The 14,707-nt window shown below is 47.3% G+C and overlaps 3 protein-coding genes across 3 annotated transcripts in view; all 3 read left to right on the forward strand.

The window, feature by feature from the left end:
- Positions 1–14,707, forward strand: part of LOC310747988 (paired box protein Pax-6-like) — a gene marked incomplete at its 3' end in the record, with an annotated part of 131,241 nt that overhangs the window by 114,157 nt on the left and 2,377 nt on the right. The gene's annotated exons all lie outside the window — the stretch shown is intronic.
- On the forward strand, positions 5,730–10,775 carry LOC310748115 (pro-adrenomedullin-like). Its single transcript, XM_083583702.1, has 4 exons — positions 5,730–6,326; positions 7,113–7,207; positions 8,121–8,282; positions 9,932–10,775. Exons 2-4 carry the CDS (start codon positions 7,122–7,124, stop codon positions 10,158–10,160), a joined length of 477 nt encoding a protein of 158 aa, XP_083439828.1. The 5' UTR covers positions 5,730–6,326; positions 7,113–7,121; the 3' UTR covers positions 10,161–10,775.
- CPT1C (carnitine palmitoyltransferase 1C) overlaps positions 13,637–14,707 on the forward strand; it is a 69,971-nt gene continuing 68,900 nt past the window's right edge. Inside the window, exons 1-2 of the mRNA XM_083582794.1 lie at positions 13,637–13,962; positions 14,267–14,320. The gene's annotated coding sequence lies outside the window, so the exon portion shown is untranslated. The remainder of the gene's footprint in view (positions 13,963–14,266; positions 14,321–14,707) is intronic.

Here is a 14,707-nt window from a genome sequence, read left to right on the forward strand (position 1 = left end):
CATCTTCTCAGATAATGATCAACTCTCCATCTTCCTTTCTCCCCACCCTGATCTCCTTTCTGTGATCATCCACTTGACAAAAAACGAAGCCTCTCCTTGATCCGTTCCGTATCCTTTGCTGGAGCGAAGAGGTATACAGCAGTGCCCTTGTCTCAGATTTCTCCCAGTCCCAAACATTCCCTGTTTGGTCTTTCACCCACACCTGCCCCCTTCCCCACTTTGAGCACCAGCTGTTTCCTCCTCCTGCCCCCTCCCATTGTTCCATCGGCACAAACGTCATATATATTTTTTCCGGCTCCTTCCAGATGCTAAGGAAAATCATAAACAGCCAAGGACAGAATGAAAAACAAACTGCCTTATGCTTCTCTCCTGCTCCCACAAAAGGAACCTTGAAAGCAGTACTGTACCACTTTAAACAGCCATGACTTCCCCCAAAGAATCCTGGGAAAGTATAGTTTGTTACAGGTACCAAGAGTTGTTAGGAGACCCCCAGTTCCCCCCACAGCGCTACAGTTCCCAGAGTTCCCTGGGAAGAGGGATGGATGGTTAAATCACTCTGGGAATTGTAGTTCTTTTAGAAGACATCTGAAGGCAGCCATGTTTAGGGAAGCTTTTAATGTTTAATGGACTATTGTATTTTAATATTTTGTTGGAAGCCATCCAGAGTGGCTGGGGAAACCCAGCCAGGTGGGCGGGGTATAAATAAATAAAATTATTATTATTATTATTATTATTATTATTATTATTATTATTATTATTATTCTGTGAGGGGAATAAGTGTCTCCTGGTGTTCTTAACAAGCTACAGTGCCCAGGACTCTTTTGTTTAAAGCCATATCGTACAGTTTTAAATTTGTGGTGCACCTGACTGTACCACAAATTTAACCAGACCCTCAGTCTCTGCGTTAGAGATGCAGTTGATGCCGGTGACTTCCAGGCCGAGGGCATCAAACCAGTCTAGCCCTAGGAGGCTTGGCCGCTGACCTTCGACCACCACCAACCGGAGCAGGCCCGAAAAATCCTTGAAGGCGATCCGGAACCGGCCAACGCCTACCACGGGAATGTCGTTTCCCTGGTAGTCTCTCAGGTGTGCGCGGTGAGAGTCGAGGTGCCTTTTGGACACTCTGGGTACCAGATGGGGCGCTGCTGTTTAATCCTGGCTTCAACATGATAGGTGTTTCGTATCATTCCACATTTGAAAATGTACTGTACACTTTAAAAGTCTTAATTATACATCCAAAAGTTAAGAACTTCAGAAGACCCTTGCTAGGTTGGAGCAGGGATGCCCAAACTTGGGTCTCCAGCTACTGTTGAACTACAACTCAGCATCATCCCTGACCACTGGTCCCGCTAGCTAAGGATGATGGGAGTTGTAGTCCAACAACGGCTAGAGACCTAAATTTGGGGAACTCTGGGTTGGAGCAATGGCCCATCCAGGCTAGCATCCTCTTCCTCACAGTGGCCAACCCCGATGCCTTTTGGAAGCCCATAATTCAGCCAAGAGCACAACAGCCTTTCCTACAGTGCTTCCCCAGCAACCAGTGGAGGTACTATATATAGCTGTAATTGACAGCATTAATGGAATTTGCTCAATTTCCTTTCACAGCTATATGACAGTCTAGCTACACCTGGGATTAAGAAGGCGGTTAGCAGTCACCCTGTGGTTCTTAAAATAACCATTAACTAGGAGATGAGGGGTTGAGGAGATTGTAATCTGGATTACAGGTTGCCCAGAGAGGAAGTTTAAGCCTCTGCTTCTCAGTCAACACACTTGGTGAAATTTAACACATCTAAACAGCAGTTTGCATTAGGAAAGAAACTCCCATTGGGTGACAGTGCCAAGTGCCAATTGCCACATGCCGTGTGTGTGTGTGAAAGATGTACAGTGGTACCTTGGGTTAAGTACTTAATTCGTTCCAGAGGTCCGTTCTTAACCTGAAAATGTTCTTAACCTGAAGCACCACTTTAGCTAATGGGGCCTCCTGCTGCCGCCGCACCGCCAGACCACGATTTCTGTTCTCATCCTGAAGCAAAGTTCTTAAGCACTATTTATGGGTTAGTGGAGTCTGTAACCTGAAGCATATGTAACCTGAAGCATATGTAACCTGAAGCGTATGTAACCCGAGGTACCACTGTATTTACTTAGGACCTAATATTTATATCACCCTCAAAGGGATAGAGGCTGGTTGTAATGAACAGTGAGGTGTTCAAAGAGCCACTGTGTGTGGTAATGAATTCAATAGTTTAACTATGTGCCGTGTAAAAGAGAAGAAAAATATCTATCCACTTTCTCCACACCACACATACATCTGTAAACCTCTATCATGTCCCCCTTACTCAGAATTTTTCTTAACTAAGAAAGCCCAAATGCTGTCAACTTTCTTCATCAGGGAACTGTTGTTCCAGCTTCTTCATTCACCTTTTCCCGCAACATGGCAAGCTCTATTATGTCCTTTCTGAGATACAGCAACCGTAATTTTATACAATATTCAAAGTGTGGTTGCTGCTCAGGTTTGTGTAAAGGCATTGCAATATTGAGGGTTTCCCCTTTGATCCCTTTCTTAACGATCGCTAACATGAAATATACGTTTTTAATGGGTGCTTCATGGGTTGATGTTTTCACTGCCTTCCCACGATGATCCTAAGATTCATTTTCTGGTCCGTTGCCACAGGATCCGACCTTATCAGTTTACATGTGAAGTTAGTATTCGCAACCTTACATGCAACACCTCTTACTCATAATAAATCACGTGCCATGCCAATTCAGCTGGAGAAATCTTTTGCAGCTCTTTGCAATCCCTTTTTCTTTTTACCACTCTGTATAATGCGGTGCTATGAGCAAACCTGACCACCTCATGGCTCTAACCACGTTCCAGATCATTTATGAATGCTGGAAACCACCAGTCCACTTCTTACATCTCTCTTTTTTATGAGAACTGTCCATTTATTCCTCTTTGTTATTCTGTAATTCCTGTTCTACAACTAATTACTGCTTCATAAAAGGGCTTGTCCTCTTATCTTATATCTGCTTAAATAGTTCAGGAATTTTTGTTGAGGTATTTAGCACACAATGGCCCCTAAATCACCCATATTCAAATGCTCGCTGCACTCTCAAAGCTTAGTGAGACAGGGCTTAGAGTTGTACAAGCCACACTAGTCCTGCTTCAGCGAGATTTTCATACCCTCCAACAGTTCTCCGATGAAAATAGGGGTGTCCTATTTAACAACAATAACGACAACAGTTATCCAGCCCACCTGATTGAGTTGCCCCAGCCACTCTGGGCGGCTTCCAACATATTCACAAACATAATAAAACATTTAAAAACTTCCCAATATAGGGCTGCTTTCAGATGGCTCAGGGGTCGGATAACTCCATACCCTCCAACATTTCTCTGATGAAAATAGGGACGTCCTAAGGAAAAGCGGAACATTCCAGGATCAAATCAGAAATTGGGACGGCTTCTGTAAATCCAGGACTACCCCTGGAAAATAGGGACACTTGGAGGGTTTGGATAAATGCTTCATTGTTTTATATTTAGCAATGCTCTTGAGGTGTCCTTCTCTAACTCATTAGATCAGGACAGGCAGAACGAGAAGCTAAGGCCCCCTACATTCTCTTAGAGAAGGTAAGTCAACAGAGGAGTCTGACAGGAATGAAGTCGGATTTTGTGTTACTTGGGAATGAACAGGGCTCTGTTTGGAGAATCCTTAAAGATCGATTCCCCCTGGATCCCTCAAACACTTCAGTACCTTCCCAGAGAACACACCATGCATTTAAAGCGCATTGCTTCCCCCAGAGAATCCTGGGAGTTGTAAGGATCCCTCCCAGCACCCTTAAACTACAGTTCCCATGGTTCTTCCGGCAAATTCATGTGATTTAAATGTGCTATAAATGTATGGTGTGTATTCAGCCCTGATGGGGCTGAGCTCCAAGACCTGCATTTAACCACAGCGATCCATCATGAAGAAAAGTTGTTCCTGATGACATGAAGAGGGCCTTTCCCTAACCACAACCACAGAGCAACCACAACCAGCATCCTTGCATTTGGGATAAAAGAGAAAGGCTTCTCATCAAAGAGCAGAACTGCCAGGTAGGTTTGAACTCTGACACCTCATTTTTTGAACAAAAGTCTTGGCTCTGGCTTTCATTGTTTCCTGCATGCATCCTGTATCCTGGTTAACTTTATCCCATTTGCCTGGCCCTATTCCCATTGCTATATAGCAATAGCTCCTCTTCCTCCTCTGCTACCGGCTGTGACCTGTGTTTTCAGGCACATCTCCTAGTAAACGTTCCCCCTCTACTCACAAAGGTGTGAGTCAGCCTTCAGGCACGAGCAGCTGGCCAAGGCTTCCAGCACATCTGCACGTCCCCACGGCTAAGAATAGGTTGAAGGGGAAAGGGTAAACCTGCACATCCTGGTTTTCAACAACTGCTAGATCCTCTTTTTGAGAATCCCAGGAATCTGAATTAAAAGGCTTGATTTGTGGCTGCCTAATTTCACTGTCTGCAGCTGGGCAACCTTCCTCACAGGCCTCATCCAGAACTGGCCCGAGATCTGCCTGGGTAAGCTGGTCAAACCTGCTGGCATTGACAAGGCATATGACCCTCACCTGAATCTCATAGCTCTCCTGACAAGGTGATTTGGTCTGCAGCCACAGTGTGGAAATAAAGGAGGAGATTGCCCACCAGAAACCAGGCACTCTATTATTCAAATTAGGCCCCAGTGTTTTTCTTACAATCCCCTTCTCAATGAATTTAATTTAATGTAGCATGTAAAATCTCAAAGCTTTCTTATTTGTTAATTTGAGCAGCTACTGCTCTCACTTCATTACAAACAGTATTTCTACCTGCAACACACTTGAGCAAACCTGTTCCTCTTCCTTTCACAGATATTTTGTTTCCATTTGCAACTATAGCTGCCTCTGATGAGTTATCATTTAACTCTTTGTGGGGGGATTAGCATCAGACGTCATGTGCATGGAAGTTGCCAAATCAATTAACCAGCTAGAAGGGTTAGTGTTAATAGCACCAGTTTTCCTATAGCTTGATATTGCTGGATAGTTCTGATGAACTGCAAAAGCATTTTTATTTTGCTTTCTGTTGCCACTCTGGAACTTTGCTTTATTAGTGCCAATTTGTTCCCTCGGCCTGAAAGTGAGATGAGCGCTGCAACCTCATAGTCGCCTTTGACTGGACTTAACCATCCAGGGGTCCTTTACCTTTACCTTTTCCCCCTGCCAGTGTTACCTAGCATATGCACCTTTCTGAAGGAGTGTCTCCACCCTCATCGTTCTACCCAGACACTGAGGTCCAGCACCAAGGGCCTTCTGGCGCTTCCCTCACTGCGAGAAGCCAAATTACAGGGAACCAGGCAGAGGGCCTTCTCGGTAGTGGCGCCCGCCCTGTGGAACGCCCTCCCACCAGATGTCAAAGAGAACAACAACTACCATACTTTTAGAAGACATCTGAAGGCAGCCCTGTTTAGGGAAGCTTTTAATGTTTGATGTATTATTGTATTTTAATATTTGGTTGGAAGCCGCCCAGAGTGGCTGGAGAAGCCCAGCCAGATGGGCAGGGCATAAATAATAAATTATTATTATTTCTGCACATGTCTTGGCAGTGGAACTGCATTGCAACATTCGGAAAAGTGCAGATTTCAGTACAACCTAACAGCTGAGCCCACTCACCTGATGCAGTTTTTTTAAAAAACCTGCCCCCTTGCTTTTCTGGTGACGCAAAACACAAACTGGGCAAGGTGTTTGTACTTCCTTCCTCATCAGTTGGCCGCTGATGTTAAGCTGGAATGGGGAAGGATAGCAACGGGTGGTGGGAGAAATCGAGAATACAAGGGCGCTTAGATCTCAAGATGGGAGGAGGGAAAATACCAGGGAAGCTGGCGTTTACGTGTAGACCTGTGTGTGCATGTGTGTCTGAGGACATGTCTGTCTGTCTGGGAGGTCAACAGAGGGCGGGGAGGCAACGGAGGTGGGGGAAGAATCCCTGCAGAGTCAGACAGGATGAGCCAGTGTGAATATGTGTGCATGACAGAAAGCATGAAAAGGAAGGCATGGGCTGGGGGCTGAGGGTGGGAAGGAATCGGCTACAGCCCTTTGCCTATCCTTCAAACAAGCCGGGAAGACCCACCCCCATCCTGTCTGCTTGTGAAGGTCTCGGAAGCTCCTCCAAAAGTCCCACCCCCTGAACAGTAGCATAAAAGCCACACACCCACCCCAGCGACTGGACACTAAACAGCTACTGCTGGACAGAGCCTCAGAGTCAAAGTGACCAGAACAGACTCAACTCGACTGAACTGCTGGAGATATCAGGTAAGTGTCTCCATCTCCTCAGGACTTCTGCGTGCTCTGGGATTTAGAGAGGCTTTGTGGCTTCTCGGGTAGCTGATAGGCTTGCGTTAAGAAGGGCTTTGCTGAGCCTCTCTTGGCTTTTGGGAGGTAAAGCAGATGTTATTGACCCAGAGGTGTGGATGGGATGGAGCTGATCAGGTGGGCTGTGATGATCTATCAATAGCTGAGGCAATATATTCCTCTGGGTTTGGGGAGGGAAGCATATGAGCTGGATGTGAGCATCACTTGGCTACTTCCAGGGTGAGCGGAGAAGGTTCAAAATGGCTCACTGTTTTCCAACAGATTAATTAATTTCCTTTCTGGGGCTTAATTTATAAACTTGAATTAAAAATTAATTGGGGGCACATTTTTTGTTGCTAATTTTTTTTTAATTGATCAATCTAACTGATTGATCAAACAAAACATTGCAGTAATTATCTGCCGGGGTCCCACCTCATTTTAAAATACTTATTTACATGCATTCATATCCGAATTTAAAATATCCCACGGACGAGTTCTGTGAGCACCAAAATGCATTGTTGTAGACCTCACCATAAGGGAGAGATGCTGCTTTTGCCGAGTCTCAGGCTGCCTTGAAATCACACCCTCATCCAAGATATGTGGAGGGTTGCGGTTGTTGGTGAGGAAGGAAAGGCAGTCTGCTCAGATATATTTTTGTTAATACTTCAGGTGCCCCTTGAATGCAGGATCCAGAACGGAGCCAGAATGAACTATAGCACAGATTCATCTTTGCCCTTTTCTTCCCAGGTCAGGATCATGGATTCAAGAAGTTTTGTTGTGATGCTTTGTTTGCTGATGACATCTTCATGTCAGCCCTCGAGGGCATTTGGAGCACCAGACAGGTGAGCAGCTGGGAAATGGGCAGGCGGCGATTCAGGGTGGTTGGTTTCGAGTAAGGAGGAGGGCAACACAATGCATAAACCACAAAATTCACCCCCACAAGAGGTAGCAATGGGGCCACCAACTTGAATAATAATAATAATAATTTATTATTTTTACCCTGCCTACCCGACTGGGTTTCCCCAGCCACTCTGGGCGGCTTCCAACAAAATATTAAAATACAATAATTCATCAAATATTAAAAGCTTCCCTAAACAGGGCTGCCTTCAGATGTCTTCTAAAAGTCAGATAGTTGTTTATTTCCTTGACATCTGATGAGAGGGCGTTCCACAGGGCGGGCATCACTACCAAGAAGGCCCTCTGTCTGGTTCCCTGTAACTCTGCTTCTTGCAGTGACGGAACCACCAGAAGGCCCTTGGTGCTGGACCTCAGTGTCCGGGTGGGGGTGGAGATGCTCCTTCAGGTATACTGGGCTGAGGCCATTTAGGGCTTTAAAAGTCAGCGCCAACACTTTGAATTGTGCCCGGAAATGTACTGAGAGCCAATGTAGGTCTTTCAGGACTGGTGTTATGTGGTCTCGGCACATTAATGGCTTTAAAAGAGGATTAGGCAATTTGATGGCTATTAATGGCTGCTCCCCATGATGTCTGTGTGCTATATCTGCTGTCAGAGGCAGTGTTCTTCTGAATATCAGTTGCTGAGAACTGCAGTCGTGGGGCTTGCCCATGCACTTAGGTATTGCTTGCGGGATTCCCGGCCACATCTGGGTGGCCACTGTGTGAACAGGAGGCTGGACCAGATGGTCCATTGGCCTGATTCTGATGTTCTGATGAGAAAGTGAGGGATCCTCCCATCTTATGGCCATCATCAATGTGTTATAACCACCCTACTTCCCTGCTACCTTATTTTCTGCAGGCGGCAGCCCCCTCCTTTTGCCTCCTTCCTGAATCAGCTCCTGAAGATACGTGAAGGAGCAGATGGTAGAGCCTTGCAGGAGCCTGGGCTGGAAGCAGGAGAAAGGTCCACCAAGTGGGAGCAGTTGGAGGGAGCGAGAAGCCAGCTGAACCTGTTGAAGAGGTAAGTGGCACCTTGGAAGGACAACATCCCTGCACTCAGAGCAGACTAGCCCCGTTAGATATAGCCACTAGATCACCCTCTAATTCCAGAGAACACTACCTTCAGCTTTCCATCTCACACCCGTCCAGGAATGCAGGGAACTGCTTTATACTGAGTCATACCATCAACCCATCTTGCTTAGTAATGGCGGCAGGTCTTTTGGGTTTTTGACAGGAGGCATTCTCTTCCCTACCTGGAGATGTTGGAGTTTGGACCTGGGACATTCTGCTACTGAGCTATGGCCCTTGATGATCATCTGTCATGGATGCTTTAGCTGAGATTCATGCATTACAGGCACTTGGACCAGGTCCCTTCCAACTCGACAGTTCTATGATTCTAGAGCTGTGTCTTCCAGTGCAGTAGACCTCAGACCTTCCCAGAGAACATGGGAGTCAGGGCATGGTCTTTCAACCAGTCAAACCTGTGCAACAATAGATCTAGAACAGGGCCAGCCAATGTGCTGCCTTCCAGATCTTGCTGGATTCCAAATCCCATCAACCTTAGCCAGGGATGATGGGAGTTGTAGTCTGAAGGGTACCACACTGGCTACGTCTGATCTAGAATATAATAATCTTGATTTTGCTTGATCTGCATTTCGCAAGAACAAAATCGCTCTATCTTACAATTTAAATTTCTTTTTTTTTTCTTGGGGCTAGAGCTTGTGAAACAGCCTGGCAAGCTAAACGTATCATCTAACCATACAACACCGATTTGTGTCAGGCAGAAAATATGTAAAATGCGTCCTACAGACAGAAGTTGCCAAACTGTCTCTCCCCTCTCCCTTTTAATTAACCTGGGAGGTGTTTTGCTTCCCAATAGGCAGAAATTTTGCTGGTGAAGCTTTTTCTGATGCAGTAATGAAACAACTCATAAGGAATCTTCCTATTAAAACAGTGGATGCAGTTAAGAGTACCATGACACTTCATTACCATGTTAGAAAGGGGGGGGGGGGATTCACTGGCAAAACTGATTTTTCCTCCTACACATGTTTGGGGCGTGACCCAGTCTTGATTTGCAATTGCATGATACCGATCTAAATAGACAAATAGTCTGACTCAGTATAAGACAGCTTCCTGTGTCCCTATATAGGGTGTACTTATTTGGATGGTAGTGAAGACTGAGGTCCCCCCCCCCCAGTGTGAAAGTTAGCCTTTCACTATTCTTTTTTTTAATCACGACCCCAAACTGGACCAGACCAAGATGAAGCCATCTCTTGGCTGGGCGAAAGCCAATTCCTAGCCCTATGACAATCTTAGCCTGAGTCCCTCGGGTGGTGCGATGGGTCAGGGCACCAGGCTGTTAACCAAAAGGTTGGTGGTTCGAGTCCACCCAGGGACTGCTGTGAGCAGGATTCCTGCTTTCCAGAGGGTTGGACTAGATGACCCTTGGGGTGCCCTTCTAACTATGATTCGAAGCCTCAGCTCTAGTATAGCATGGATAGGGAGCCTGTGGTTCTCCAGATATAGCTGGACTATAATTCACATCATCCCCCATCACTGCCTGGCTGTGCCTTTTGCTCCCATTCAAGAGATCATTCCTCCAGCTCCAGGCCCTATACAGGTCCTCTATAAGACCCTAGTGTTCCTCACACTTCTTTTCCCCACCCACAGCTCCTCTCCTGGGCATCGTGTCCCCCGACACCTGCTGGCCTTGCCTTCCATGCGCGGATGCCAGCTTGGCACCTGCCAAGTGCAGAACCTGGCCAATCTGCTGTACCGTTACGGGGGCAACAACCAGAAGGACGAATCCCGCAAGAACAACAAGGACACAGCCGATCCCATGGGCTATGGGCGCAGGAGACGCCGGGTGGCTGGGCATGGCTTGCCCACTCCCACTTAAGAGACACCATGCTGACGAGGGGAAAGATGGGCACTAACTGAACCAGGCTCTGAGAAGCCGCAAGGATCAAGAGAACACACTCAGTGACCCCGAGCGCTCAGAGGCAATGGGCAACTACAAGTGTGGCCACCATCATGGGATGGTTGTGGGTCTTCTTCTGTCTCCAGCATTTTAGTGCCCCCCATCCCAGTTCAAGATTTGGGCCACTGGTGCCTAGGCAAAGCTTCATAGGGATGCAAGGCTGTAGATCGGATAGCTGCTACGGCTCACAGGGTGTTCAATGGAGTTGTGTGTTCAGCAGTGGTCAAGCTAAGAGCCCCCTCTCCAACGGGGCAGCAGCTCTTTGCCAGAACGCAGGAGGAGGATGCTATAGAAGCCAAGGAAGAGGATGGGAAAGTGGTCATGCCCCCCCCCCCGGAAAAGAACACTGGAACATCTCGGCGTTGCAGAATAGCTCCTCTGCAAAATACAAATGGACTTCACCGGCTATGTGACATCGCAGGCAGGGTGGCGGGATTCCTGGGCATTCCTGGCTTCTGGGATTCTGTGCTTCATTTATGCATCTGGAGTTGCATCAAGAGGAGATTTCAAGTAAAGAGATTTGTCCACCTGGAATTGTTTGTGGTGTTATTTGGTGCTTTGGCTTGGGTGAGGTTGCTAAGTGTGGTAGGCGAAATGAGTGGTTGGGAATGGATGCAAATTTGTCCCCGCCTCCTGCCGCCCTCTGGTGTTAATTAAATGGCACACCTCTCTGAGAGATCCCAGGCTTCCTGGTACTGCCCTGTTGCACTTTCTGCAGGCACTGATGTAGTCCAGTTTGTGCCTAGCTGGAACTAGGAAGTGTGGATGAAGTCCCATGTTTGGTTGCCAGAGGTGTGGTTATACTCCTTATTCAGTGAAGGATTGCTGCAAGCTGGTGAAATCCTTTCTCAAGCCTTGGTTGTTCTGAACAACTACAGAATGGCATGGGCTCCTGAGCACTCTGCTTTGGCTCTTGGGACCTCTGAGATGCTCTGAGCTGGTTGTTGTTCCCAAAGAAGGGGGTTACAAAGTTTTTCACTCACCTAAAAAACCCATTGGTTGGTTGAAGATAACCTGAGCATAATCTGTGCTGTCATTTTGTTGATCACTGAGAGCTATAAGCAGCTGGAATTTCTGTATTTTTCTGCCCAGGTTGCCATTACCATCATCTACTACTACTACTATTATTTTGACAAAGTACTAATCATAAATAGATATGAATAAAAATGTGCACCCCACCCCCGAGACCATTCCATTGTAACTATCCAACCTCCCAAAATTTCAACACCTCCTGCGACGGTTTGGCCCCTTTCTGTTTTAACAGGACAAATTCTACAAACACCTTCCATATCGCCTCAAAATAATTTCTCCTGCATATTCCCTGTCTTTCCTTAATGGCACATGTTAATTTATCATCAGTGGCTATATCCCACTCACCATTACCATTTATTTGCAAATTAATCACCTCCATCCTCAAAGGAACTGCATACATGGTTCTTGCCTCCACCTTTTATCTCTTCACAACGATCCTGTGAGGTAGGTTAGGGTGGCCCAACATTGCCCAATTCATTGATGGCCCAACATTGGCCATTCATTGATGAGTGGGAATTTCGACCTGGGTATCTCCAGTCCAGGTTGGCCATTGTAACCACCGGAAAAAATATATATTAAAGGGATGCGAAGAATGAGAAAATACTAGGATGCTCCATCTCCTCCTAAAGAAGAGAGGTAGCTTAGATCAATGGAACTGTGAGCCACACCTGCTGGTTTCTTGGAAAGGTGGAGATGGTAATTAATCAAGACCAGGGCTAGCCAATGCAGTGGGCTCCAGATGTTGTTGCACTCTATATCCCATCAGTCAATGGCTAGGGACGATGGGAGTTGTAGTCCAACATTTGGAGGGCACAAGGTTGACAAACCTTGAGCTAGAGATGCACGTGTCAATGTGTATGAGGTCTCCTGTTTTCTTTGAGCAGGGGTGGGCGACCTGCACCCAAAGGTCTGCCTGTGGCCTTCTTCGGCATAATTTCATGTGGATGGTGGGGGTGGAGGGACCCCAAAAGCCAAGGTGGGGGTGGGAGGGGGGTGGTGCAAGAAGGGAAGGGAATCCTTTGCAAGCAATCACCTCAGACATCTACTAAAAGTGACCTGTCTCTTCTCCACAAATTTCAGCAGCTCTCTCTCTCTCTCTCTCTCTCTCTCTCTCTCTCTCTCTGTTTGTATAAGAGGGGGAGGAAGGCTGTGAGAGAACTAGAGTGTCAGGAAGAAAGAGGGAAGGGACAGAAAGAGAAAAGGGGTAGCAGGACAAAGAATGAAGAGAGGACAAGTGCCTGGGAGGACTGGGAAACCAGGTTGGGTTGGGATTCTCCGGGGAGTTAAATTCAGGCCTTAGGCATGATCTGACTCATTCCAGAGTGGTTCACAAAATACAAACAAATTAAGATTATTATTAAAAAACAAACGAACCCACACACACCACACATTAACATTTTCTACTCATTTTGCAATGTGGTGGGAATGTAAGAAAGTGAAAGACTTCTGGGAAAAGATATACAACGAATTGAAGAAGATTTTAAAATACACATTTACAAAGAAGCCAGAAGTCTTTCTGTTAGGAATATTAGGAAATGAGATAAAAAGAAAGGATTGCAAATTTGTGCAATATGCAGTAACAGCAGCAAGAGTGCTACTGGCCCAGAAATGGAAACAACAGGAAATACCGACTGTGGAGGAATGGAGAATAAAGCTGTTAGACTATGCGGAGTTGGATAAATTGACAGGAAAGATTAGATACTTAAGAGACCAAAAGTTCATCGAGGACTGGGGGAAATTTGTGGAATATCTGGAATATATAAGTGAGGGACAGATAACGCTAATGGGATTTAAAGAAGCACTGTGAAAAATTAAGAAATATTGTCTAAAGGGAATAGAAAGTAAGATATAAATAATGTCAATATAAAACTAAGAAATGCGTAATATAAACAATAACTATGGATGATTTACGGAAAAGCTGAAGGAAGTCCAGAAAAGGAATAAGCTGTGAAAAATTTGATGTGAAACTAATATGTTTTTTTTCTGTTTTCTTGTTTGCTTTGTTTGCTTTTTGATGTAAATTAATAAAAAATTATTTAAAAAAAAGGGGAAAAAAAGAAAAGTGAAATGAAACGAGGTTCAGAAAACTGGTGCTCTCGTGGGTAGTGAAACAGGGAGACTTGAGGCTATTGTGGAGGGGTGGGGTGGGGGGAAGGCGACTGGAAATCTGGGGTTGGGGAAACCTTCCTCCCCCCCCCCGCCCTCCGGCTCAAAAAAAAAAAAAGGAGGGTCAGCGGCGGCGCCTCCGGAACCAAAGATTTCAAGGCGGGGGCTCCGGAAGCCCCGACCAGCTCCAGCAGCATCAGCATCAATAAAGCGGCGCGGGGCATTTCGGGAAAATCCTTGCACGGCCGGAGCCGGCATGGCCAGCTGGGCGGCGACGAGGAGGGGAGATGCTGGAGGCCGGCGGGCAGGCGGGAGAGGACAGGCGGACTAGTGGGTAGAGGAGCAGGGGGCCGCCAAGGGCAAGGACCCGGAGGAGCGAGGAAGGAACGGCTCGGGAAGGAGGAGAGAACGGAGAGGATGGAGAGGAAGAGGAGGAGGAGCTGGGGTGCCGCTGGGAACCCCCGAAAGGCTGCCCGTCGCCAGGGGGGTCCTGCTCTCCAGCCCTGAGCTTCGGCGCATGGCTCAGCCCCGGAATTGGGCCCGGTTGCTCTTGGCGGGGGGGTCACCCCAGAGAGGTCGCAAGGTGAGCCCTCCCTTCCCCCACCCCGGGCCTAGTGGGTGCTGCTGGCAAGACAGGGCTTCTTTCTGGGGGTGCTGGGGAGGCCAGACCAACCCGGGTCCGTAGTAACTGGGGGGGGGGGGAGGAAGGCACTGGGACGGGGGGGGGTTATGGGTTAGTGGTGGTGAGTTATGGGTTCCCTGAGGGAGCAGCGGAGCCTAGTGGGAGTAGCTGTGTGGGCTGGGGGTGCCTTCTTCTGAAAGAACCAAAGGCCCAGGGTCCCAATCTAACCTGAGGTGCGGTTTGTTGTTGTTTTTAATTTCCCCAGAGTTGGCAACCTGACCCCTCCGGAGGAGCCCAATGAGACCTGCTGGTGGAACAGGTATGTAATAGCTGAAGGAAGGTGGTCTCGGGGGGGGGGGGTCTTGTGGGATGCCAAAGTTTATGGACGCCCGTCTGTGTACAGCTGGACGCCGCTTCCTGAGGGCATCCACTACATAGGGTACTATTTATAGACAAGCCTGTGCAGATACCAAGGCTGGGGTTTGATCAATGATCTGTTGGCACACGGAGATTGGAGGTGGTGGGGTGGGGAGGGGGGGGACTTTGGGGAGGAAATGGCAAGCAGGCGAGTGGCCGTCCCCTCCAGCAGGCATCGATTTATGCCTCTACTGCTTTTGCTTGGCTTGCTACTGTAATGAGATGGTGGGGGCAGAGATAATTGCTTGCTTCCAAAACCTAAATGGCAAATAGGATTTTTCTTATGCCA

Source organism: Podarcis filfolensis (genome assembly GCF_964270895.1).
Source record: "Podarcis filfolensis genome assembly, chromosome: 13".
Taxonomy (NCBI): domain Eukaryota; kingdom Metazoa; phylum Chordata; class Lepidosauria; order Squamata; family Lacertidae; genus Podarcis; species Podarcis filfolensis.